Below are 27,690 nucleotides of genomic sequence, written 5' to 3' on the forward strand. Positions count from 1 at the left end.
TTACTCCACAATCCCACAATATCTTCGCAATAAAATCAACAGGGAGCCAATATTTAGACATGTTCAAAAAGCATTATCAATGGTTTAGTTTTACCTGAAGTGAAAAAATAAAACTCCAGATTGAATGCAATAAATATTGATTGACATTTACACAATTTCAAATCAAAATTTTCTATCATTGGTTTATTTGCGATACTTACAGTATTTCTATTATTAAGATTTATTACGACTTCACAAATAATGTACATTTTCAATGCGTTTTTATCAAATAAATTCTATTTCTATTAGTAGGTACCTACGTTACTAAAAATAATAATTAATATACAATAAAGTATAATTATATTTGTTGCAAAAACACACAACAACAAAAAAATTAGATATAAAATTTAAATAAACATAAATATAAATAAATGCACTTATTTATACACACATTATAATTAATAATTATAATTTATAATTTTATGGTTCGTTTCTTACGAACGATTTTAAAGTCCTGTCAATAGTAATATTTGATGAAGGCAACGATTTATTTTTCCCTAATACACTGCTGAACAATATGTAGAATGTGTATATAACTAAACAGCACAGGATTATATTTTTCAGGACATCTAAATAGTACAACCTGCAACGGAAACAAAATTATCAGCAATAGAATGTCACTTTTATACAGGGTGTTTCAAAAAACATGTACAATCTCTCGTGGGGAGTCCTAACGTAAAAATAAGATTTATTTTTAATATTAACATAGCTCCGATTCTGCTTCGTTTCATAACTTCAAGGGGTTAAAGCCTTGATTGAAAAAATTGGGAAGATACGCAACCTAATGGGCGAATTCGTGACAGTGTTGCCATATTAAAATGTGTAATCTCTGTAATACGTTTGACGAAAATATCTTTGAATGAAAAATCCGCGTTTATGTATTGAAAATTTATTCGTGTTGAACATAGAATAAACAACAAAAATTAAAATTCTTTTACATGTACTGAATATGTCGTATGATCGAAAAAAGTCTTTTAGTTGGCTTGGAAATGACGATTATTGACATTTACCATAATATTTTATATATGAAATAAGAGCGATCTTTATTTTAAAGCCAACTCTGACGCCGTTCTTTCTTTAATCATATAATATTATATTAAATTGTTTATTGATAGAAAATCAGTATTATTAACGTACTGTACCCAAAATCCGTAAATGTACGGATAAATCACTCGCTTTGTCGACCGAAAGCAAAACTACGGTACAGTATTCTTTATCCGCTGCGCTGTAAACGACATCAGCGCGCAGCGGCGTAGTGCTAAACTAAATCTCGGAATTCTCGGACAGGCTAACGGTAACGCCAGCTACATCTCGGACAGGTTTTGTATCACGAAATCGCCCATTAAGTTGCGCATTTTCTTGTTCCTTAAATCAACGATATTACCTTTTCAATACTTTTCTTGCATATGGTATAGTTTCTGGTTCTTCGTGTACACAGTACTTCCTGGCTCCCAAAATATAACTGACCATGTATTCGTCGTTCATAATTTGGCCTTTATCCACGTAAAATATAGCCTGATCTTTATCGCTCAAGTCCTCGTGTAATTTTTCTAGTTTTTCATTGTGGAAGTACCAGGGTCTCGTGGTGTAGTACTGAAGCACGTTCAAGCCGTTGTGTATTCGTTGTTGGGTACGGACCAAGCTTAAAATGAAAAGTGAAAACATTGTAAACTATGTTAATAAAATCGTAAACAATTTAAAGGTAAGTCATCTATCTATCTGAACTTTTAAATGAAGCGAATGTTGACAATTTGGTGAAGGATTTTTTTCAAGTAATTAATTTTTTATTGTAATCAGGATAAATGTATAAATTATGGTATACAGTGAGAAAATAAATCCGTTAATTATTTTATAGTGAGTTTAAATTAGTGGACCCACGGAATCCGTAACAATAGCATTTCCAGATTACTTTCTCAATATTTTTATTCAAGGTTCCATCAGATACTCTATTAAATAAATAATAATATAGATATTGTAATCGCAAAACATTTTCCGATGCACGTCAACAATCATAACGACATAGACATTAAAGTCTAGAAACCTGACTAAATGAAATTTTGGCAAAAATGTTTAAATTTGTTGTATAATTTAAGATACCAAGCAGCTCTTCATTTTACTTTATAGAGCAAATGATTGTAACAAATATTTTATTTAGATTATAGCTGCAAAAAATAGTTTAAACCGATTTTTATTATCGCTATGTTGGTCACATTGTGCTGTGTTCAGCAATATTGTTCTTTATTATTCGGCAATTATCCTAATGTGAGTCATTATTTTGTATAATATCGTGTTGTTGTTGAGTCTTTGTGAGCAATTCTCATTTTTTTGCCTATTTTCGTAGTTTTTTTTTAAATTGCACCTTTAAGCACAAACAGTTCTTTTAAGAACTAAATTTTCGAGTTTTTGTATTGCATTTCTTGAAATTGTGTGTTGAAAATATGCCCAAGTATTTAAACAGTCCAAGCAAAAACAGTCCCTGATAAACAACTTGAACTAGAACGTGATAATAAAGGTCATTTATTACCCTTGACTGCAGTCAAAGAAGTTTGATTGATAAGCACATTATACCACTTTCAAAGTTAGTTTTTATTAAATTCTGTGATTATTAGTTTGTGCATCCTCTTACTTATTGTTATTACCACTTATGGCGTTGTAAGATGTACATCAATAAATAAATAAATAAATAACCCATAATAACGCTTAGAATAATCTTCATAATGGACTAGTTTTTGCCAATATGTAATAAGTAAAGTAAGCTATAAAACAAATAAATCAATTAATTACTAAAATATTAGTTATTAAATTAAAGATGAAGCGTAAAACTCTTTGATATAATAAAAATATATTGTCAGTTTTAAATTAAGATTCATCTCATAAATCCATCACAATCTGGCAGCGCTGTCGCCATCGCTTGTCACTCAAAGTTGATCACGTGCATCGGAAATTGTTTTCATATTGTTTTGCGATTACCATAGTAGATATATCTATTTTAAATACTTAATAATACCGTATCATCGAATAAAAACGGCGTCAGCGATGGCTATGAAATGAAGATCGCTGTCATTTTATATGTAAAATTATATGGGAAATGTCATCGATCGTCATTTCCAAGCCAACTGGACGCCGTTTTTTTTTTTCGATCATACTGTACCTATATACTTACAAAGGTTTATTATTTGTTAAGTACATGAAAAAATCGACTATATAGGCTGGTACAGTGTGCAGAAAAAATGCCGAAACAGCGTGGGCAGCGTACGTAGTCTTAATATTTCCTCCTGGGTACCAAAGACACACACTGAATGGGTACTGGTAAAAATGTTTCCTGCCCATTGCTAAAGCTTCGCCCCAATTCAACGCATATTTCTAAAAAAGAAAATAATATAATATTTTGTCCACCATTCATACGTCAACTATTCTTCGCCAAAAAAATCCGTAGCTAGAAAAATATCCCTGTCGACACTTTGACGACAGTAAGCAATCATTGGTATATGTATGTAGTATGAATATTTCATTTTGCAAAAATTAAGTCTTTATCATGAATGATTACGTACTCCGGATATTGAAAAAAAGGCTTGTTGCTTCTTTAAAATTATATTAGGAGCAAGCAGAGCTGCAAGCTCACAAAAAACTTCACAGAAAACATATTTCGAAAGCTGACTTAAGACTTAAGATTTCATTTTCAAAATAACGTGTGATTTAAGTCTTTATTCCGAAATAGAAAAAGATTTAAGTCATTAAAAAAAGATTTAAATATTTTAAGCGATTTAAGTATTTTTAGAAAAGATTCAGGTTTTTTTCATATATTTTCATCATAAATTTTTAACAGCGGCATCAAATATGTGTTTGCCATCTTTAGTTTCATAAAAAAAAGTAGCAACTGTGAAAACCGTATTTCTGTCTCGCTGTTCATAAACGAGAAACACTGGAAAACATACAAAAATGGGATAACCTCTACAAAGTACCACGAAATTTAATTTTATTTAAGTTGTTGATGTTTTTATATGTATGTGTATTTCTATGTCCTTGATGCGTTTATTTCTTTATTATTTATTATAGTTCTTTATATAATATTATATTCTAATCTATATTTACAATAAATTAATATTATAGATAATAAAAAAATCGGTAATGGGTAATACAAGAAAATTAATATTAACATTTAATAAATAGTTATTAAAATTGAATTCTGGTTGTCTTGACTTGGAGAGAAATTATATTGATTTAAGTCATTTTACTGATTTAACTTGCTAAAAAAAAGCTTAAGTAAAAAAAAAGACTTAAGTCAAAAAAATACTTAAATGACCTTATATTGATTTAAGTGTTATGTTGACTTGAAAGAAAATGACTTAAGTCAAAGACTTAAAACTTAAGTCATTTGATCTTTATATTAAAATTGACTTTGATTTTTTTTGATTTTAGAAATGACTTAAGACTTTTTAAACTGACTTGTTGCAGCTCTGGCCGAGCAAACCAACTTCAGAAGATATTCATGTAAAGAACAAGTATTTATAATTTTAAACTTTTTAAGTGCTTTTGGGGAAAGCAACCTAGTAATGAACACTCAAGAGATAGTAGTCTACACAGATGCTTCCGTGACTCCAGAAGGCACAGGTATAGATATCTTCTCAGGGGAACTAGACATCCGACGATCTTTAAGGCTATCGGATGGCTGCAATGTTCTACAAGCAGATGTTTACGCTATAAAGAAATCAGCCAGTTGTATATTAGGGAAAATCGCTGATAGAACAATAGGAGATATCGTGATATACTCTGAGAGCTTACGCGCTTTAAGAAGCATCACAATGCAATCAGTGAGATCGAAAACTGTGATGGACTACCGAGAAGCACTATTATGGCTGCGCCAAGGCGAGACCACTTTGAGCTGGGTGCAGCAATGTGTCGGGTAACCAGAAGGCGGGCAGACTCATAAAAAGGGTGCTGGGGGAGGCAGTGGTAAATGACCCACCACTTGTGACGATCATCACACTGAAGGTAGCTATAGAAACTACCATTAAGGCCAAGCAGCAAGAGACGTAGCAACACCGTGAAGACTGCGCTACAGCTTGAAGACTGTGGCCAGTGATAGATTACTAAAAGAGGAAACAACTACTAGAGCATAAAATGAATCTAGTCCGCATAATTGTAAGTGTCGTCACTAGGAACTGTCCCACAGGAGTAATGTTCGTGAGATGGAAGATTTCCAACTACGACTACTGCAGAGAATGCGAGAGGAATAGATATAGAACCATAGACCACCTATTGTGCCACTGTCCGGCACTGGAAACTATCCTATACTGATCACTACTATCCATACCTGATTTACTGTGATATTATACACATCAGCTTCGTTAACTTTCGGTTGGATTGCCGTTTTCCAGGCGATCATGATCAAGGCGTTCACGCTTATGTCCACCGGTACTATGTCGGCAATGAAATCCGGATTGCAGTGCATCGTTCTAATGACACCTTTGCCCGCACCAATCAGAATGCCCGTTGGTCCGTTTAGGTTATCCACCCAGCCGGGAAGTGGCTCTTTCCATGCCGCTGTAACTAAACATAAATTGGATTTTAATAATATGTTATGTGCTAGTACTAATCTGGAAGAAATAAGAACAAAAATGCATTCTTAAATACTTCAGGTTTCCTTAATAATTTAAGTGTAAGGGGACAAAACAACAATGTCCATTTATCCAATGTCCACAACAATGGGCCCAACTAGAAAGAGAATTTCTTAATATGTGAGCACCATAATTGTAAATGTTTGAATAAGTTGAAAATTATGATGTTTATAATACCCTCCTAAAAACAATACTTATGGGAAAGATCGAAGAAAAAAGAAGACCAAGCCGAAAACGATATTCATGGCTTCGCAGTATTCGTGAATGGTGTAAAATTACAGATACTGCCCCGATATTCAGAAGAGCTGAGGAGATGTACCAGAAGAAGACAATAGGTTATACGCTAACTAAAATTCCAAATTTGAAGTTATGAGACTTCTAGAAGTATCTTAGAAAAGAAATATTCGCAGGATTAAAACAGAGTAAATTTTATAATTTTAGTAATTTAAAGTTTTAATAGAAACTTACCTATTGATGGTCTGCAAATAGATATGGGAAATTTTACTGCATATTCTGATACCAGTTGTTCCGTCAAACACTTTGTATATGCATATGTATTGGGTGAATTCTTTAACAATTTTGGGGTGAGTATTCTTAGCAAATCTGCATCCATCCATTTTACCAGTTCCAAAATATGTCTGAAAGTAGATTGTATAGATGTTATTAACCGAGTTTAAATTTACTTATGTGATGAACATCAACTATGTAAAAATATCATTAAAAACATACCATAGGATCGAAAAAAGGGCGTCTGGAAACGTTCTATCCTTTTTAAATCTTCCTATAATTAATGTTAGAGACTGACCTCACCAAAATTATAATTGATTGTTATTCCCCATCCGTCTTTGACGCCGTTTTTTTTTCGATCATACGGTATAAAAACGGTTATGAACAAATCATATTTATACACTACTGCTACTCAAAACAATTATCGTATATTTAAATAAAAGTAATTATTACATATTTCTAAATGAAGCATGCATTTTTCTGCCTTTCTCTTGTTGAGTTTTTTTAGGGTATGCACTGACATGTAATTTTTAGTCGGCCGACTATTTAGTTGCAAAAGTGAAAACAACACATTTTTATGGAGCCGATCGGACCAATATTTGATTGCATTGCGTAGCCTTAGGCTATACGCTATACGCTGACAGGCAATTTTTAATCGGCCGACTATTTAATTGCTTATTTGTAGCCAATATATCCTTATAGAGCCGCGCTCACATGCAATTAAATAGTCGGCGGATCGGCTCCGTAAGTATGTATTGTTTTCACTTTTCCGCCGACTAAAAATTACAAGTCAACGTGTAGGCTTATTTTTTCGAATTTTCCTTCACTGTATCCAAACTATTTAAAACTATGAGTCAAGGAATTCAAAGTGTCTTGTTTTTCAAATTAATATTTTTTTTAGAAAATATGCGAAAATTGTTTTGAGTAGGAGTTTATTACATTGGATTAAAAAGTTTTTTTTTTTAATTTTCGTTTAGAGACTATCGGCTCTTTCATTATAATTTTTGTATTTTTAAAATCTTCTCTGTGTCCCGTGTCTCATAAGTATTTTGTAAGTATATCACACATTTGTTTTTGTCCTTCAGTGTTCATTGACTTAGATTGAGTCAAAATGGATCTTAGTGTATTTTTTGGATCCAACGCAGTAGTGTTTAAGTACAAAAAAATACTTTCTTATTTTGTAGATTTCCCTTCCAGTGGCGATAAACCCAGACTTTTTCAAGAACCCCTTGAAACCCTCAAGAAACTTTTTGAACCCAAAACACAAGGATATAGACATTATTTGTAGATATAATTTTAATATTTAACTTTTCACTGTTTCGCTAATACACATTTGTTAATTAATCTATTCAAACAAGGTAATTACATTTTTACCAATTTTTATCGCAATTTCCACAAATGACTCATTGGCCATATAGTTATGTAAGCCAAAGAAACGATTTCTTTTGTAAATTGAAACTGCAAACAAACGGCGAACAGATAATTGAGCAACTCATAATTACCACTGCTAATAAATAAAAGCAAAAAACGTAAATAAAAGCAAAAGTACGGATAACTAGTAGGCAGTTAAATATCGGTATCTGAAATAAAGTTTTAATGTGTTTATTTAATTGTCTTTGGTTTTTATGTAACATCACACCTACTTCTGCGGTGTTTATTAACATCTTAAACTGAACAATAAAATTTTAACAGGCTTAAAATTAAATACGCGTTTATTATACTTCTTAGACTAGAACAAAGTGGATAATAAAATCATCTATATTCCGTCTAGAAAGTATCCGGAATTTTATATTTTTCCTTATTTTAATAACTAACCTAAGACAACAGTAATCCACCACGTAGGTTGTGTCGATAGTAGGCTATGACCAAAATCGCATGGCAACACCATCTGTCAAATATTGTTGATTGTAAACCGGCTTAAGATTTGAGAAATAATGTCGCAAGTAAAAAAAAGAGAAATGGTGGAATATTTGTATAGAAAAGGTGTTCGAAACGTTAAAAAATTAGTGCAATTGACTGAACTCGGAAAAAGTGCAGTATATGAGACAATAAAGGGGATAAAAAATGGCACAGATATGAAGCATGGACCAGTTTCAGGAAGACCGCGTAAGATTCGCGAAAATAATTTAAACGCTTTAGTGGCATTAGGACGACAGAATCCGTGCCTAGGGTTTCGCAAATTGGCTAACAGATTTGACAGTCAGCGAAAATTAAAAGGGTGTCCAGAAACCGTCCGCATGTCACTGAAAAGACAAAGCTACATATCAAGGAAGCCAAAAAAATACCTGCAATAACACCTCTTCAAAGGCAGCGAAGAATGGATTTTTGTCAACGTTTTCAAGAAGATAATTTTAATAATGTTTTTATTTCTGACGAAAGTTGTTTCCAGCTTGGTGGAAACCACCTAAAAATCCCATCAAAAGAAAATGTTACCGTTCAAGTTTCAAAATTTCACACTAAAATAATGGGTTGGGGATCAATCTCAGCGTGGTGCTACACCTCTGTGTATAGTTGATGGAACTGTTAATAGTGCAAAATATTGTGATATTTTAAATGGTTTTCTTCTTGAAACGGCTCATGTTTTATATCCAGAGGGGTGGCGTTTTTAGTAGGATAATGCAAGATGCCATACGTCTGCCTATACTCAAGCTTGGATGCAAGAACACCATTTGGCCACAATTCCATGGCCAGCAGCTTCACCAGACCTTAGTCCCATTGAAAACATATGGGTACTAATGAAGATTGAATTGGAACGAGCAGCTCCACGAAATAAACAAAATTTGATTCGCTCAGTTTTACAGGCCTGGACTACCGCCACTGAACATTATGGTGTGGACCTAGTTTCGGGTGTACCTGGACGTTTAGTTAAGTGTTTGGAGTTAAATGGAGGTTGTATAAGTAAATAAAATTAATAATTTGTTATAATTTTTTAACTCAAGTCCAAAAAATATATATCGATAATTGTAATGCTGCTTTCTTTTTTTCCGGATACTTTCTAGATGAACTATATAAAAAAATTTAAAATAGCTTTTAAAAAGGAAATAAAAAGCGAGGTTCGGTATTGCCAAAAAAAGTTGGAAATGGTGGCTAAGAAACGAAATGTCAAATTTAAAATCTTCTTCTTCAAGTACCGTCTCCTAACGGAGGTTGGCAATAATCATGGCTATTTTGATTTTATTTGCTGCTGCTCTAAATAATACATTCGACGTCATTCCATAACATTCTCTGAAGTTCTTCAGTCAGGATGTTCGTCTTCTGCCCCGACTACGTCCTCCTTGGATTTTTCCTTCCATAATATTCTGGAGCAATTAGTATTTAGGACCTCTTATAACATGTGCAATATATATTCCAATTTTTTTCCTCTTAAGGGTTTTATGTATTTCTTCTTCCTTGTTCATATACGGCGGCGTAACATCTCGATATTTGTAACTTTATCGACCCAAGAAATAAGAAATCCGTAACATGCGACGATAACACCACCTTTCGAAAGCCACCACTCTACTAATTTCGGCTGTTTTAAGGGTCCACGCTTCGGCACCATATAATAAGGTCGAAAACACGTAGCATCGGAGCATTCTTATTATTAAATCTAAGTTTATATCTCTACTACAAAGAAATTTCGTTAGTTTTAAAAAAGAATTTCTGGCTCAATTTGACTCTATTTCTTGCAGTTTCACTTATTATTGTGCCCAAGTATTTGTAGTGTTGGACTTTTTCTATTAGCGTACTGTCTATTGATATTGAATATTGAAGTATTTACATTTTAGTCTTTTGTAATAATCATGAATTTTGTTTTCTTCAAATTCATATTCAGCCCATATTGTTTGCAGGAGACATTTATTCTTTGAAGTAGGTTTTGCAGATCTTCACCATTCTCTGTTATTACTACTGCATCGTCAGCGTCTCTGATATTGTTGATTCGTTGACCATTCACTTTGATTCCCTCATCTCCCTTTACTAAAGCTTCTTGAAAGATGGCCTCACTATATGAATATTGAAAAGGAGGGGAGACAAGATGCATCCCGGACGCACACCTCGTTGTATTTTTATATTTTCAGAAAAACCATCATCTAATCTGATCTTAGCGGTCTGTCTCCAATACAGGTTCGCTATCAATCTTATATCTCGACTATCTTGTAATATTTCGATTAGTTTTTTGTGTCGAACTCTATCGAACGAAGTCTATTAAATCAATGTACACATCTTTATTTACATCTAAACATCTTTGCGTAAGAACATTTAAACCGAAGAGCGCTTCATTTGTGCCCATTCCCTTCCTAAATCGCAGTTGGGAATCGCTTATGTCCATATCTAATTTTGAGTATATCCTGTTGTGGATAATACGCAATAAATTTAAAATCTAATAACAACAGTTTATTGAGCAGGAAAAGTAGCAATCCAATGAACACCTACACCAGCATCCTTAAGGCCGAAATCTATCGAAAGATACGAACTTATCTTAAACAAGAACATTCGGAAACAAGAAATAGTCATCTTATCCAATTCAAGCAGCATTAAAACCGATCAATTCAGTAACCATCAATTCGAAGTTGGTCAAAGAATGCCTAGAGATTGTCTAGGCAAGAGCGTGTCCCCCAGTCAACCAAGGCCTGGAAGATAATGAAAAAGCAAACGATCTAGCTAGAAAAGGAGTGAATACTCCACTAACTTGACCAGAACCGTTCTGCTTCCCAAGTGGAAACCAACTAAAACGTAACTGAAGAAAACTTCTTCAGAAACCTGGAATGGGAATCCTCCAACGGTCAAAGACACTCGAAGAAATTTCTCAGAACTTACGACCGAGACCGAAAAATTTTCTTTGTTTTAAGTAAGAACAATCTTCGGATTATCACGGGGTTTTTAACAGGTCACTATCTCCTCAACGAACACTTCAGTGGATTGAAACTAAGAAACAACGATTCTGTGGGGAAAATAGTGAAACACCAGAACACCTCACTTTGAAAGAATCCGCAAAACCTATAGAAAAAATAATTTCTTACAATAGATACCTTTATGGTAAGTTCATTTCAGGAAAAATAAATAAAAATATAAAAAAGGAAAAAGGATTTTAACACAGTCGATTTTACAAATAGTATGAACAGAGTAGGAACAGTAGGTGCCCGTTGGCGTAGAGGTACAGGCTCTCGTCTACCAATCTCAAGGTAGTGGGTTTGAATTTCGAATCCCACACCCGGCATTTCATCAGCCGCTATTTCTATTAAAGTTATAATTATTTCTTATTTCTTTTTTTCCAGCAGCTATTTCTATTAAAATAAAAATAGTTTGGGTACCTAGGTCGACTCAGCCTTAACTGAGTACTTGGGATTCACAATCCTGAGGTAATAATAGGCGGTTGAAGCGTAGTGCTAGCCACATTACCTTTCTTGTGTACCGAACGGCTCTAGTATGGCAAGCTGTACCTTGCTACTCCCAAGGCGTTAAACGCTATACACCGGAGCTATTATTATTATTATGAACAGAGTTGAATATTACTGTTCTTTTAAGTACATATTATTTTTAATTATTTAAATATTTGGATTTATTTTCTAATATTATAAACTCTTACCTTGGATTGTGAGGTGATGGATAAAGTTTTTCCTCTAATTTGGTCTCATCGCAGTGACAATAAGAGGTAGAAACATGAAGAAATACTTTTAGTTTTTTAAAGGTACACACCAAATCTAATACGTTCAAAGTACCACCTGAAAATAAACAGAATAGATATAGTACTATAGGTTTGGTGCATTCTCCGCCGGTGCTGCCACCATCGGAGAATATCGTAAACAACTGGTACTTACAAATACACGGGTTTAAATAGCGAGAATACGAAAAATGTATTATTTAATTATTCTAAAAGCGTTATAGGAAGAAGAAAAGGAAGTATAATTTGTGAAACTTCTAAAAATAAAAATAAAAAAGTAAATATTTTGAAATCTTCAGAAGGTCTAACGTATTATAATTTATTATTCCAGTTAAAAAAACTTTTCAGATGAATTCAACTGCGGTAGCGAGCATAGTTTTAATCACCGGTTTTGCTAGTGGGTCATAATTGGGACTATTTCGGCTATAGTATAACGAAATTTTTTAAAGGTACATATAATTATAATTTTAAAAGATGTTCATGAAACATTTAATCATTAGTTGATTAAATTTTATCCTCTCTTGTTTCGTCAACTGCTTGAATCCGTTTTTGCTTTTGATCAAGATTTGTGAGAAACATGAAGCTATAAAATGTTCTTTCGGGAGAGTTGAATATCCGGGAAAGTTAAGTTATTGAATGTTATTGTTATCACAGATTAGGTATCCTGTAAGTATACAGATAAAAATCTTGTCCCTAATTCGTGGTACGAAAATTGTTTTTTATAACGATGTGCAAACGAGTCAAATTTCCTGTGCGCAAAAATAAACTCGCGTAAAATAACAATAAACAGCGTAATAGAGAGATATCGCTAAACCGAATAGCGTCCATGGAGGTTAATAAGGCCAGGTGTTAATTCCTTTACGTGAGGTGGTATTAACTCTCTTCATTTATTGTTATCGGATCGGAAAGAATTCTGATCGCGTCGCGTCCGCTATTTAAACTTACCCTAACTTTGAATTTAAAACTTTGAAATTGTTTTGTTTGCTAGGTATTTTAAAACTAAAGGGCTAAAGTGCTTATTTCCAGTGCTTTATTGTTCAACGTCTGCCAGTGGGTTTAGGGCAACAAGCAACACATTCTCTTAGAAGGGCTAAGTCACTATCTGCTGTAAACCTAAGACTCTTTATAGGTTCTTTAGTATTGGTGAGAGGTGGAATCCATATTTTGGGCCATATTTATTTAATTAAAACTAATCCCAGCTACTTAAATATCAAATTACCTAATAAAACTAAAGCAATAATTCCAAACAATTCAAACATAACCTAAAATAAAAGATCTCGCCGGCCGGTTCCGGTTGTCAAATACCCGCACATGCCCATTTATGCAATTTTTAAACGTTATCAGAGGTTATTTACCGCGCTTTCACATGCGACGGACCGTCCGCGACGGAGCGTCCGTGACCTCGAGTAAGTACCATGAGTTTATATGAACAATTTCACATGGGCGCGTATGCTCCGTCCGACGGAGTTTGTTCGACGGCTATCTTGAAAAAACACGACGGACGGTCCGTCGCATGTGAAACCGCTGTTAGAAAGAGCGCTTAATTATATAAGAAGGAGCGCTTGGTGTAATTGATCCGCAAATTACGTCAGGCGGTAACGATATTAGCGGGTGTTGTGTTAAAAATTGACTCGCACATATCGTAACCATGATAAGGTACGCGTAAATACTGGATGACGCTATTCGGTTTTCCGATATCTCTCTAATAACTGTGCCGGTCAGGCGCTGTGCACAATTTTAGAGGCCATAAGTGGGCGTGCTATGTGCGCAAACTAGTCACCTAACTAGTGCCCGATTCCGAAAATTGGAAGCACGAAAAACAATAAAGAAAAAACAAAGATTATAATCTGCTGTGTTGTTATTGCACCCAACAACGCTCTCCTTTACGCATTGACATTTTTTTGGGCAATTTTATTAACATTTGAAATTGTCACAACATAACTAGACGCCTAGTTCGAATCCTTTTTCACATATTTTTTACTACCCGAAACAGCGTTACATCACACAAACCTCGTACTAGAGTGTTTTATAGTCTCAATAACTGCACTAGCAAAAAACTAAAATATTATGGCAAAACCCCGATTTCAATATTATTTTAATTCGATCAACATGACGGCGCGGGCGGCGCCGGCGTGAACTATATAGAGTGATAATTTCTGATTTTTGCCGTTGAAGCGCTGCGGTCGGAATTTGTTGAAATCAACTGAAATGCACCAAGCCTATAGTAACCAGCCACGAGAATTGGTTAGAAATTACGACTTCTTGCATCTAAATACCTGAAAATTAGTGGCATACATTGTTTATATTTCAGTTTAAAGAATTAGTATAGAGAGAGTTGTTAATACTTTTTAATTCATAAAATCTTAATGTCAGAATGCTCGTAAATATCAAACTGGGTAATGTAATACTTTATTGCATATTTAATTATGGTTAAATTATGCATTTGGCATAGATTATGATCGACAGTAAATTAATGATAAGGCAATCGCCTTGAAGATGGCACAAAGAAGTAACATTATCGCAGAAACGTTTATGGTACACTAAAATCGTTTAAGGATTTAATGATAAAGTAAAATAATTGAAATATGCCGATGAATAGTTCTAACCAAGGACAGCTTACATAAGAGAGATCGATAATTGAGGCTCACCGGTAAGTCATTAAGAATTGTTTGATAGAATTGATTGCTTAACCATAAATAAATACTATTCTATAAAGATGTTAGTATTAAAATGTCATACTTAAGAAATACACAGTCAACAATAATAAATATAATTAGAGGATAGGTACTTATAATGAACATTGGGCGGTCAATGGACGTTTGTTAGTAATAAACAATTTTTATTGAATTTGGGCCAATGTTATGCTACTCCACGTGGCATCATGAACAGCTGACTTGAGAATTTAAATCATTTACCTACAGTGTGTCCCTGGATTGCCTTTACAAGAGGAAAAACTTTTTTATTATTGACATTTTGAAAAAAATGCATTCTTCATAAAAATGTTTGCTTGTTCTAAAATTTTTAATCCCGTTTATACTTTTCCAAATTTCCATACTTACCGTTTTAGAGGAAATTTAAAAAAAATACATGAAAATGTAGTTGAATTTTATTAAAGTCCTAAAAATCAAGACGCGTTTCTATGGTTATATAATTTCGATTTCATTTTTTGATAGATGGTTATTGATAGAATTTTAATTATCGTCATATTTTTTGCTGTTTTAAAATGTTAAAGAAGCTCGAATTTTATTTAATTCAATACTTTTTGATTCAATGCTATGGGAAGGGTGATAATAGTTATCGGGAAATCTTGTACTATAACAACAGCAAAAAATATGACGGTTATCGAAATTAATAATAACAATCTTAGATAACAATACCATAGAAACGCCTTTAGATGTTTAGGACTTTTAGGATTAAAAATTCAACCATAATTTTTATGTTTTTTTTTTTAATTTTCTCTAAAACGGTATGGAAATTTGACACAGTATAAACGGCATTAACGATTTTAAAAGAAGCAAAAATTTGTATGAAGAATGCATTTTTTTCAAAATGTCAATAATAAAAAAGTTTTTCCTCTTGTAAAGAGGAAAGTCTAATAAATATGTGTAGAATCGAATTAGTTTAGTTATATTTGTTTTACTTTCCATTTTACTTTATAAAGTCTATCAAACGAGTCAGAGAAGATTTTGACAGACGAAAACCAAAAAATGACAGAAAACTTAATTTAACTCTTTATTAAAATGACTCTACAATGTTCATTTTTTTATTGATCTTATTGTGAAAAATGTAATAATTTTTAGCGTATTCTCCTTTTTTACTCTATATAGATGTGTGATTTTTTTTAAAGTACTTTTCTGTTAATACAGAAAAGTATAAATAATAAAAATATAAAATGTAAATAATGTAAAATACATTAATACATACAACCCTAAATTTTCACCCTCCTACTATCAACCCCTATTTTTTAATAGGGGTTGTTTTTTAAAACATTTGTTACTATACTCCAAAATGTCCGAAACGACTTGACCCATTTTAATGAAAATATGTATATATTTTCAGTAGGTCTGAGAATAGGATGTTACCTATTTTTATACCCCTAAGTGATAAGGGTGGCCCACCCCAATTTTTTTTACTTTTCGAACAGAATTTTTTATTTTTATTTTTTTATAATGTGGCATTAAAAAATCTCTCAATTTTCACCCTTCTACCATCAACCCCTATTTTTTAATAGCGATATTAGTGATTCAATAATTCTACTTTAACAACACATTGTTTTTAAAAATTGTTAGAATTAAGGTATTCTAACAATTTTTAAAAACGTGGGTATGACCCGGTATACCCAAGGTGCGTCTCAAAAGTGGCTCATCCCTATAACTTTTTTATTTCATCATAACTTTTTTTTCACATCTTTTTTATCTCATCCCTATAACTTTTTTAAACGAGATTTGATATGTTAATATATGACATAAATTAGAATTGATTGGCGTATTCCCTTGGTATTTTTTTACTTTATTCGATAGAAATTGCTTTTTCGAATATTATGGTTTATTTGAAATTGTAACATGCGGTTCATAACGACAATTTGACTCGAAATACCAAATTTGTGGTACCAAATTATTCGTAAAAAAATGCTTTTTCCAAGTATGCTAATGAGCAACCCTCGTTCCATTTGAAAAAATTGAGATATGACGAAAAACGATTTGGGCATCTTTTAACCGACCAGAACAAGACACGAAAAACATTTGATGATCAAATTTATTTTTCCAAAGATCCTTGATTAAAAATTAGTGTATTTAACACAGCCATGGCACTTTAGATGAAAATTTTAAATACGAGTTTTTTGTAAGCGAAAATGTCAAAAGTTGACATATGATATATCATTCTATTCAGAGTGTTATTTTATTGAATAAAGTAAAAAAATGCCGAGGGTGCCATTTAAAAATCAAAAGTTGTAGTCATTTCCGGTGAAACAAGAAGTGACCAAAAACAATTGAAGATGTCAATCAATCCTAATTTATGTCATATATTAACATACCAAATCTGTTTTTTTTTATCTGAAAAAATAAAAAAGTTATAGGGGTGAGCCACTTATGAGAGGCACCAGGTATACCGGGTGTAAAAACTTGAATATTTACCCAAATTTCAATATACCGAGAACCCATCACTAACCTTAGCCACAGCAACGCATGGCCGGATCTGCTAGTTAAATAATAAATTTTACAACCCAATAACATTTCCAAAAATTGACTCTGAATTAGAACTACGGCTAGTTCACTGGTACATATACCCAAGTAATTAATCGTTTAATTCCATACATTAACATGCTAATAATTAGTCCGTACCTATATATTTTGCTTGTATTGCTCGTGTGTGTGAGAATATTTCAATATCTGCACCAACTTACCGGTATTTAATAGTACGGCATTCTTTAACGGCTGGTCGAATCTGACATTGGCGGCCATATGGAACACGACGGTGACGTTCTCCTTCAAGAGGCCGAGATCTTGCTCGGAAATATTCAGATTAGGGTAGGTTACGTCGCCGCTAACGCACTGCAGCTTGTTCAGCAGCTTTTCGCCGTTGGATTGGTCGCGAATTTTATCGAAAACCTAAAGAAAAATAAATGTTCTAGACAATTATTTGTTTTTCGTTTATTTCGATCGTAATTCTATGCAAATTCGTTGGTGAAAACCAACTTACAACGGAACTCAAGAACCTGGAATAATCCATCCGTAACTTTGAATGGGAATCCTCCAATGGTTGTAGATCTTGATCTAAGTAGGTACGATCTTCGGGTTGTTACGGGGTTTTTAACAGGCCACTGTCTCCTATTCCGTGTTCTGTCTCCAGAACAACCTCATCATTGAGTGAGTCGAGACGGCAAACATTCCTACCATAAACTTTGGTACCTCTGACATCGGAGACGGAGAACTAGCCTCTGTGAAGAAGTTTCAGATACTGGCTTTTTCTCAAACACAATAAAAACCCAAAGTACCTAGATGTGACACTCGACAGAACACTTTAAAGAGAACTTATGAAAAACAGCAGAGAAGCTGAAAACAAGAAACAACATAATACAAAAATTGTGCGGAACATCTTGGGATGCTTCAGCTTCTACTCTTCGCTCGTCCGCTCTGAATCTCGTCCTAAATAGTCCACATGTCCACACCCACAGAATGGCTTCCAGTAGGTACTAAGTCACATCCCACCCCCAAGTCTGCGCCGCATAAACGCTCTATACAGAGAGTTTAACAAGATATTGGACAACAAAAAACTACCGATCCATACAGACATCGAGGATGCTAACCACAACCGCGTCCGATCCAGAAAACCAACTGAAGACGAATGGAGCATCACCGACGCTTGGTATCAGGAATGGACGTCGAAACAAAACAGTGACATGCCATGCATGCCTGGTGGCAACTCACCACCAGATTTCGACTTACCAAGGAAAACCTGGTGCACGCTAAACAGAATTAGAACACAGCATGGCAGATGCGCCAATGTCAATAAAATATAATATTTAATAAACCAAGTTAGGATGCAAATGCCGTATGATCGAAAAAACATCCAGTTGGCTAGGAAATGGCGATCGATGACATTTCCTATATAAATTTACATATAAAATGACATCATTCTTCATCTCATGGCCATCGCTGACGACATCTCATGGCCAAACGAAACCTGCAATATGCATCATACTGCAATAAACCTCCCCCCCGCTCCTTATCCGAATTATTTTTTTTCTGTTTAAAAATTAAATATTAATTTTTATTTCTACACACAAAAAAGAATATTCTTATTTCAAACATTTAATACTCAAATAGAATAAATCTTAACTTTGTATATACGCAAAGAAATATATATTTATACTAAGTATTTAGAATGATAAATTTAATGCTACAATATTCTCCTAATGAATGATTTATTTTTTAAAACAAGAATAAAAATTTTAGATTTAAATATTTATTATTACTATATCTAAGACACAAACGATAAAAAAGATATCAAATCTTTTAAAGCGAAAATAAACTAATTCTACAATTGAAATTGCATTTACTCTGTTTGAAATGTCTCGAATTTGAAGTTATATAACGGTTTTCTTGATCAAAGTATATTCAATCTCCATTTGAGTAACTTATTTCTCAAAATGAATATTAGTAAAAGTTTGGTTTAAGATACGAACGAATTGAAGCAACAAAAGTTTTTACTTAGTCTGAATAAATATATTTTTAAATTTGAGACTTTTCAATTCTCCGAACAATTTTCTTTTTGTTTCATTTGAGTAAAATAAAATTTTTGAAGTAAGGCAAAAATATCTCTGTTAAAAGTTTATTTTTAGTATGTACAGCATAAACATTGGTTTGGTTTGGTCATTTTTCAAGGTATTGCGACACTGAGGATGACATGTCACATGATGTGGATCGAACTTCCCAGGTTCGAGTCCAATATTCCACTACTTTATTCCATGGCTCGGTATTATGTTGCAGCTATGCAATTTCTTCTTTAAATGTATCTAAAAATGATTGCTTTCTGTTAATTTCAACTAAATTTTACTATTTTAATGCTATACCTTCTAAATTATCTTTTTTTTGTTTCGGGACAATACCAAAAGTCTTCGTCATCTGGCCTTTTTCTTTGTTTTTGGGTATCACCAGATCTAAATAAAATATTTCTGCAGTGATTCACTAGTTTGCCCTTAGCCATAACTGTCTTGTGAAATGGACTACATGCTCTTTTCACAGGGGGACAGTAATACACTCCCATTGGCTTTGTGGGAAAAGGAGCACTATTTTAGCAGCCAAAGAATTGTACTCATCTTGTTGAAGTCGACTAAAAAATAATTATTTTTAGTTTTTGCTTATGTAAATTCAAAAGCGAGTTCAGCTGAGTAAAAAGAGAATTAAATTTTTTATTTATTATAGTATTTTACTTACTTTTTAACTACTAACTTTTTTTCCATAATTAATAACTAATCGCACCACGGCACCAAACGCAACAGCAACACGCATGCAACACCCCTACCGCGTCCCATCAAGCAACTGTTCAACTCAAAACTCAACTATAAAATACCGATTACCGGCCGCCTGAAGCAGGTTTAGAAAACAAGTGATGGGAAGGGGTGAAATGAAATTTGCTAATTCTCAAGACAAAATTAATAAAAAAATAATAATTTTAATCCTAGTAAATATGTTTATTTTTTAATTGGTTTGTGCAGCAAAATATATTTAAACGGAAACATAGTAGTTTCAAAATGTGTATAAAATATTTTTATTTTAAGAAAAACTGTGTTTTAATTCCTTGGTTATTTTTATTTGGAGAATTTTATTATTTTATACTAAACAATTAAAGCAAAGATTTGTTTTAAATGAAGTATATAAGACTCTTAAAATAATATTTTATTTTTCTTGATCAAAACCTTATATATTTCATTGAAATAAATTGGTATTTTAAATAGAATATCTAACTTATTTTGGAAGCAGTATATTTAAAACTTCAATTAATACTATCAGAGTTTCTAAACAAAAATATTATTTTAAATTAAGAAAATATATTGAATAATTATTATTTTGCTTTTAAGCAAATGCATATATTTAAACGAAACATATATACTTGAAAAAAGTATCTGTTTACTTAAATTTAGTAAAAAATTTTGAGAAAATATGTTTACATAAATGAAGTATTTCTTTTTTTGTGTGTAGAAAAACGAGATACAGAACAGTGATGACGACACTCAGTGGATACGTTTTTTGTAAATTAACACTTCAAACATTTGCTAAAACAGTTTTTGCTTATTATCTCGAAACAACGTTTGTGGGATAAGACGGGTTTTGCAACTTGACGCGTCGATTAATTGAACCAAATATGGACCTATTTATGTGCTGATTTACACCCGGTCGAGAATCCAAATCAAAACTTTATTTTTAACTAATTTACTCACCGGACAATTTAGGAAATCATCCAAGCGATCCATAGCGTCACGTCCTTTTTTGTTCCTGATCAGGATGTATATGGTGGATATGTCAGGACAACACCTCAGCAACTTTTCCACTAGGATTTTACCCATAAAACCCGTGGCTCCAGTAACAAAGATGCTTTGACCAGCATACCAACCGGGTATGTTTGAAACATTATCCATTCTTGCAAAATTAATCCTGAAATGAAAGGTTAGTTTAGAATATATCTCGTATAAAATATTTTGTCCACTATCATACAATAATGAAGTTTTTATCCCTTCATTATAAAAGGTTTAAAGCGATAGTTTATCAACTATGGGATAAAATAACTATATTCCGTTATTGTAATACCGAAATTTTTATTTTATTTATCAACTTTATCATTTATATTAACAATTATATTAATAGACAATTCGTTGTTTTTGAAACGGAATACCATCATCGTCCCCTTGCATTTTTCCGTGATTTTAAGAAAAACGTTTGCAAATTCTCACAATACAAGCATAAAATAATGCTTACTGCTAATTTTTCCTATCATATTTTTATAATTTTAACCACTTCAACTTCAACGTCTATTTTGTGGATAAAACGTTGTATTACAGTAAAGATAGAGGTTAAGAAAGGAGTAAGAAAACGCTCAAACTACGTTCTTGATTTTAAACATTCTTGTGTGGATAAAATAAAGAGTAAGGGGAAAAATCAACAATGTCCATTTTATAAGATTTTTTAAGTAATTAACTTAATCTGTTGAGAGTCCCAAACACGTCCTAAATTGTAATTGAATATAACAAACGATGTCCTATTGTTATAATAATAACGCGTACAGCTATAACTTTGTGTATGTTTAAGATGATATTTGGCAACACTAAATCAGTTTTATCTAGAAAAATTCAGTAGTGTCATCGACTGTATTTTGCCCTGTAACCTTCAAATGCTCCCAAAAACGGTTATACAGGGTGAGTCTTAAATAAGTGCAAAAATTATCAGGCTTTTTATCAATCTCTTTACCGTTTTTTAAGTCCAAAATAACCGAGTTATTCAAGTTTGAAAATTAAAAAAATCACATCACTTCACTGTTAGGCGGTACGAGGTGTACTTTGATGTTATACTAATAAAACTATTTGTGATATCTTTTATATATCCTAGAATGGCATTTTGCTAGACTAGACCATCGCTCGAATTATCAAGTGAATATAAAAATTAATAATAATCGTACATACATAATATACTGAGATTCTTAATGATTGTTACGTCTTTAAAAGTCATTAGGAAAACCTTGCGTTATTTTCTTTGTAACAGTCATTACCAAAAACGATATTTTATTATGAAAATTCCCTTGATAAATATATTTTTTCTGTTTCTGTTAGAAAGTAACACGTTTAGCAAAACAAACTTGATGATTTAATAAATAATAAACCTTTATTGTACAAAAAGCCAAAATAGCTTCATCGACAAAGCATTTACAAAACAAACAAAAGCAGAAAAAATATACAAATAGGTAATAAAAATATCATTAACATTCGTATGGATTTTTAATCTTTAACTTAATCTAACTTTTAAATTTTAAATCAACATAAATATAATATTAATTATTTATTGTAAGAGAATAATATTTATTGTTATAGGCCAAAACCTACCCGTACCAAAGCCCGTGCAAGACTTCTGCAAGACCTAGATAACGCATTCAAGACTTTTATATTATGATGTCGAAAATTACTTATTTGTTCAAAATTATTGGTTTAGTTTATTACAAATAGAATTATGTCTTGTCGTTATCTTTCTGGATACGTTTGTAAATATATTTCTGTTGTTTCTGTTATGTTATTGCGCTATTTCTGTCAAAACTGTAATAAAGTTTTAACATGTTGCGTTTTTCTTTCAAACAATCAAAGCCCTCTAATAAAAAACGATTATTACAAATTATTGACGTTGAAAAACCACTATGCATAACTTCTTGTACATCGTTAGAATCGCAATGAATTTATCTACCGTATGATCGAAAAAAAACGGCGTCCAGTTAGCTTGGAAATGACGATCGATGACATTTCCCATACAATTTTACATATAAAATGATAGCGATTTTCATTTCATAGCCATCGCTGACGCCGTTTTTATTCGATCATTCGGTATTTAGATGTGTAAAAATCTAATATGGTACTAAAAGAGAACATAAAGTCGATGATGGTGGTCAAAAGACAAAACGTCCGATGACAAATCTGAAAATACTGTTATGTAGTTGGAAAAAAGTGGCAAGAAAAATGTGCTTTTAGTTTTGGGATACCATATCAAATCACGTTGCAATATAACAACCCAAGTTCGTTTAACAAAGTTAAAGAGGTAATATTTTGGCCAACTGTATAACAACAATTTAACAGAAGCCCGACAAAAGCAATATTTTGGGAAATTTGAGGAGAATCGGTTATATAAATCAAACGCTAAATTTGTAAATAACCCTACTTATTTTATTAAATGAAATGAAAAGAGTTGCGTACTCTGCCTGGAATTCACAAGTAAAAGAGCACGGCAGAGAAAACCTTGATCACTATTCCAGGGAATCCAACTATGCTGTTCTGAACTTTAATAAAAGAGAAATAACAAACAATTCGAAACGGAAAAGGTTTATGTTAGTTTAGCGGGTCCCCATCCAAGGCCCTTGTTACGGTACTCGAAATTAAAGTTGAAGGTTTAATGCAAATATTTATAGATTATGATTATTTATTCTATGAGTTATTCTATTTATTGTTTTTGTTTGCTCTTTTGTGAGATAAGATATTTGCCCAGTCACGGTCGAAAATTTTTAGTACATTTAACAAGGCCCTTATTGTCACACTGAACCAAAAACATCGGCACGAATGGACAGTAAACGATTGTTATATATATTTGTTTATAGATATTTGTTTAATGTTTTTTTCCAGTTCGCATCCCCAATGAGCCCACTGGCAGTCTCGTTGTGAAAGGAATCATTAGAAGCATTTTATATTTGATCTTTTACAGGTTACATGATTGGAAAACTCCAATTCCCCAATTCCCGATTTCCAGTAATCAAAACGAAATTTGCTATATTTCAAAAACGGCAAGAGTGGCTGGTATAGGGTTTGAAGCAGGATGAGGCAGGATAATAGCAGCAAAAGCGAGAACTTGTTTCAGCCATCCTGCTTTTATTGTGTTGCTATGTGTGACGTCACCAATCAGACTTAAACTTGCTGTATCTTAAAAACAGCAAGTGTTGCTGGGATGAACTTTAGAGCAGGATGCAACAGCGATATAGCAGCGCAAGCAGGAACCAGTTTTGGTGATCCTGCTTCTCATGTGTTGCCAAGTGGGAAGTTAGCAACCAAAATAAAAGTAACTATAGCTGAAAATTGGTAGGTGTGGCTGGGTTGGGATTTCAAGCAGGATAAAGCAGGATTGTAGCAGCCCAAGCAGGATCGTATTTTATAATTCCTGCTTTCAATCAGTTGCTAACTTCCCCGATCTGGACGAATGAGGTTAAATTAGTTATATTAGCGGGCTAGTGTCTTAAGCCATATTTTCCAACTCTAGCCAGCAATTAAGCTGACATTTATTAAGCGTACAACAACCACGGACTAGCTACGCCCATTTAAGTTGCGCACATAAAGCAACAGAAGACGCCTTGGCCGACCTTGACGTGTCCAGCAAGCCGCGCGGATTTCGATTCCACTTTCATTTTCCTCTCGCGAATTGGGGTTAGATAAAAGCGTTATTTCGTCGGATCGCTCGCATATTTATTTTTTATGTTTGTTTTTCTCGTCGGTTTTTTCTAATTAAACTATTGAGAAAGAATTGATTTTTACCGAGCGAAATAACGTAAATCTATGAGCAAATAGAATTTAAAATCTATTAATTGACCCGGTTTTAAGATAGGATAAGTGCCGATAGAGTTTGTTTTTATAAAATATTCTTAATAACTGATATTGCGTAGATATAGTGTTTTCTATTAAATGTATATTTCCCCTCCCACAGTGTAGCTTTGTATGGGACCCAGAATCGGTTTCTGGGAGGCTACAGCTTGGTAGATCTGGAAGATGTTGCCGGGAAGATCATAAAGGCGGGTTTACACGAGTCAAGTGAATTCGCTTGAACTCAGTTCGCATGAATACAACATGACCGTCTGAACTCGACAAATCATATCAATTGATCAAGTGAGTTAGTTAATTCAAGTCTCAGTTGACTATTGTTTAACAATTTTTTTGACATTCATGTGGTGTTTCTAAAATGGCGGCCAGTAGGTAGTCCGAAGGATTTCAGCTATAATTAGAGTTCGACAAGCGGGCGTATTAGCCACTAACCAACCGATCAACCAACCATCTGCTCTGCATCGTGGGCCATATCTATATTTGATGTCAATTAAACTTCTAGTTACGTAATCGAGGGCGCGATTTTTAAATTCATTGTTGCCAACCATGGACATATTCGGCGCCGCGCTGACTAACTGGAATTTTAATTTCGCGCTGGGGATTCAGGTGGTAGCTCTGCTGTAAAAATGTCAAGTTGCCGCATTTATTTATTTATTTTCCGACATTGTCATTAGTTTTGACACTTCAATTTTGCATTACGAGTTTTTGGTTTAAATAAATAGTGTTGCTTTGAATAAGAAGACTAAGGAAGGAGCATAATGCTATCCATGTATTCATGCATGGTGGGCGGAAAAAGCTCTCTAGGGTGGGGATCCTTGACAGTTCTGTTTGACGATTCATTTGACACATTTGAATTTGATTTGAAATTTTGTGGATTTGTCAGTCTTTACGGAGCTTATTTTATGTTATTTATTATTTATTCTACTACTGATAGTTGTATAAAGGTAGTAAATCTAGATGGAAATTGTGGCAGAACTTAAATTAACAGTGACACTATCGCGATTTATCGAAAAAGACTCTAAAATAGTTGGTTGTGTAGCGTGCGGTAGATCTCGGCAAAAATGAAGTGAAATAATGGAACAACTCTTCGCTAGTAAGTGACTATATAATATACATACGTGTAGTAAACCGATCATTTATGAAATTCACTTAAATTAACTAAATTATATATTTTTCTTGCATTTTAGCTTTTATTTATTACTTGTCAAAGATTAGATGTCAAAGAATTTAGATACGTTAATTTGACTTACCTGCTTCAGTAGCGTATCGGATGTTTGTGTTAATAAATACTTATTATAACTTGTCTATTTTTATTAGAATTATATATTTTATAACAATTTTAATAACTACCAACATTTATTCACAACGTAAAATAAAACAACAAATTATTGAGTCTACCCCACGTCTACCCTACATCATAGTTTTACATTTTTTAAATAAAATTAGAACGACACTGATAAACCGGAATTTAAGTCGGCCATATTTGAGGCCCATCGCGGTGTACCTAAGATTTTTGATATGCTCCTTCCTTAGTCTTCTTATTCAAAGTAGTGTTGCGATACTTTAACCTCAAAAATGTTTACTAGCAGACCTTGCAGTCGAACATTGTTCTTTCTAGAGCTTCTATTAGTGCGAAGTGTACAAGAGTAGAAGCTTAATAGCCCTAAAAAACGCATCACAAATTTATTAGAATATTTTTAACGGGAAAGCGGTAGTAATGGCCCTTTATGTATCTTAAGTACTATTAAGAAGGTGAGTTTTCTTGATGTAAATAATAACTGTTTAGATATTTATAATTAATTTATTTTTGTTTCTTAAAATATTTTGATTAAAAGAAAATATATGAAAGTGGGCCACGCTGTGCCGGTTAAGTTTAATCACGTGACTAAAAGTTTATTTGGTATGAACTGTAGGTGGATAGCACTGAGGAAAAAAATAATGCCACAGTCGAAAAATTTTTACGGTTCTACTACAAATTACTATTTTTTGGATTTTTTTTATTTTTTTGTTTTTAAAACAGAAAAAATAAATCAATATATTTATTTTCAAAATACAGGACATTTTGCATGACACTAACTATACAGGAGGGCAGAGAATCAAAAGAAAGGACAATCCTGTAATATAGAGACTGACAAAAAAAATGTTTTTGAACAAAACACTGACGTGATTGACACGTGTGAAAAGAGCTTTAGAGAAAAGTTTTAAAAATTACAAAGTAATTTGAAAACATTATCTATAGCCTAGTCTTTGAATATCAAAACTGAATACACATTTTATGGGAAATATTAAATTAAACCATAATTATTGTATTGGAAAACGTTAATACACTATTAATTAATGTATGTTTTTTAATTACACAAACAAGATGTCCCAAATTCGGAAAAATATACTGCTTGGAAAAATGATGCACTTATCACTTACCACACCAAAAGTGGCAAATTAGAGACTCAAGGTTCGATTTGTTCTATAACAACACCCGGTTTTTAATACAGGGTGTTTCAAAAATCATGTGCCATCTCCCGTGGGGAGATTCCTCGCGTAAAAAAAAGATTTATTTTTCATATCAACATAGGTCCGACTCTACTTTGTCTCGTAGCTACAGGGGGTTAGAGTCATTTTTTTTTTATTATAATTTTCTTCTAAGTGCTTTTAGTGATTCGAATAAAATTTTAAGGGGAATTCTTTATTACAAGTGTCACATATTTTGATGCTAAAAAATTGTCGTCAGATTTACTAGCGACGCCATTTTTTTCGATCGTATGGTACTTCTAAACCTACAAAACCTTAGAAGACGTCTACAGTGGTAAAATGCTGTACGTAGATATAATTCTATTTTATATTTCAAAATAATCAATAGTAAATAAAACTTCGGAAATAACAGTTTTCAAAACTTATTAAAAATTAAATCAAAAAGTCCACGATAATAAAAAAATAACAAAAAATATGAATGTTCTATTATTTTGAAAACGTTCTCTGTATTATTTGAATGTAGTAAATATAAAAATTGTCTATCTATAAGATGCTGATTTTATTTGTCACACTAATACATA

At 32.8% G+C, this 27,690-nt stretch overlaps 1 protein-coding gene and 1 long non-coding RNA gene across 2 annotated transcripts; both read right to left on the reverse strand.

Moving 5' to 3' along the window:
* Positions 1-385: 385 nt before the first annotated feature.
* Positions 386-21,039, reverse strand: LOC115891593 (putative fatty acyl-CoA reductase CG5065). The gene is made up of 9 exons (XM_030912134.1): positions 21,021-21,039; positions 20,747-20,960; positions 17,210-17,414; positions 11,731-11,866; positions 6,126-6,295; positions 5,354-5,589; positions 3,203-3,402; positions 1,424-1,681; positions 386-622 (listed from the first exon to the last, which is right to left on the reverse strand). The coding sequence occupies exons 2-9, from the start codon at positions 20,942-20,944 to the stop codon at positions 460-462; spliced, it is 1,566 nt and encodes a 521-aa protein (XP_030767994.1). The 5' UTR covers positions 20,945-20,960; positions 21,021-21,039; the 3' UTR covers positions 386-459.
* On the reverse strand, positions 19,111-20,473 carry LOC115891670. Its single transcript, XR_004051892.1, has 3 exons — positions 19,743-20,473; positions 19,379-19,638; positions 19,111-19,321 (listed from the first exon to the last, which is right to left on the reverse strand). It is a non-coding gene; the product is annotated as an uncharacterized LOC115891670 (long non-coding RNA).
* Positions 21,040-27,690: the final 6,651 nt, after the last annotated feature.

The sequence above is a fragment of the Sitophilus oryzae genome, unplaced genomic scaffold (genome assembly GCF_002938485.1).
Source record: "Sitophilus oryzae breed Bouriz unplaced genomic scaffold, Soryzae_2.0 scaffold_1000_pilon_pilon, whole genome shotgun sequence".
Taxonomy (NCBI): domain Eukaryota; kingdom Metazoa; phylum Arthropoda; class Insecta; order Coleoptera; family Curculionidae; genus Sitophilus; species Sitophilus oryzae.

Excerpts from the sequence above, each read along its gene's own strand:
- LOC115891593 (XM_030912134.1), bottom strand. The coding sequence starts at position 20,944 with ATGGATAATGTTTCAAACATACCCGGTTGGTATGCTGGTCAAAGCATC. Across the intron at positions 6,296-11,730 it reads CCATCACCTCACAATCCAAG|ACATATTTTGGAACTGGTAA; the intron begins GTAAGAGTTTAT and ends ATCTACTTTCAG. Across the intron at positions 623-1,423 it reads GCAAGAAAAGTATTGAAAAG|GTTGTACTATTTAGATGTCC; the intron begins GTAATATCGTTG and ends TTTCCGTTGCAG.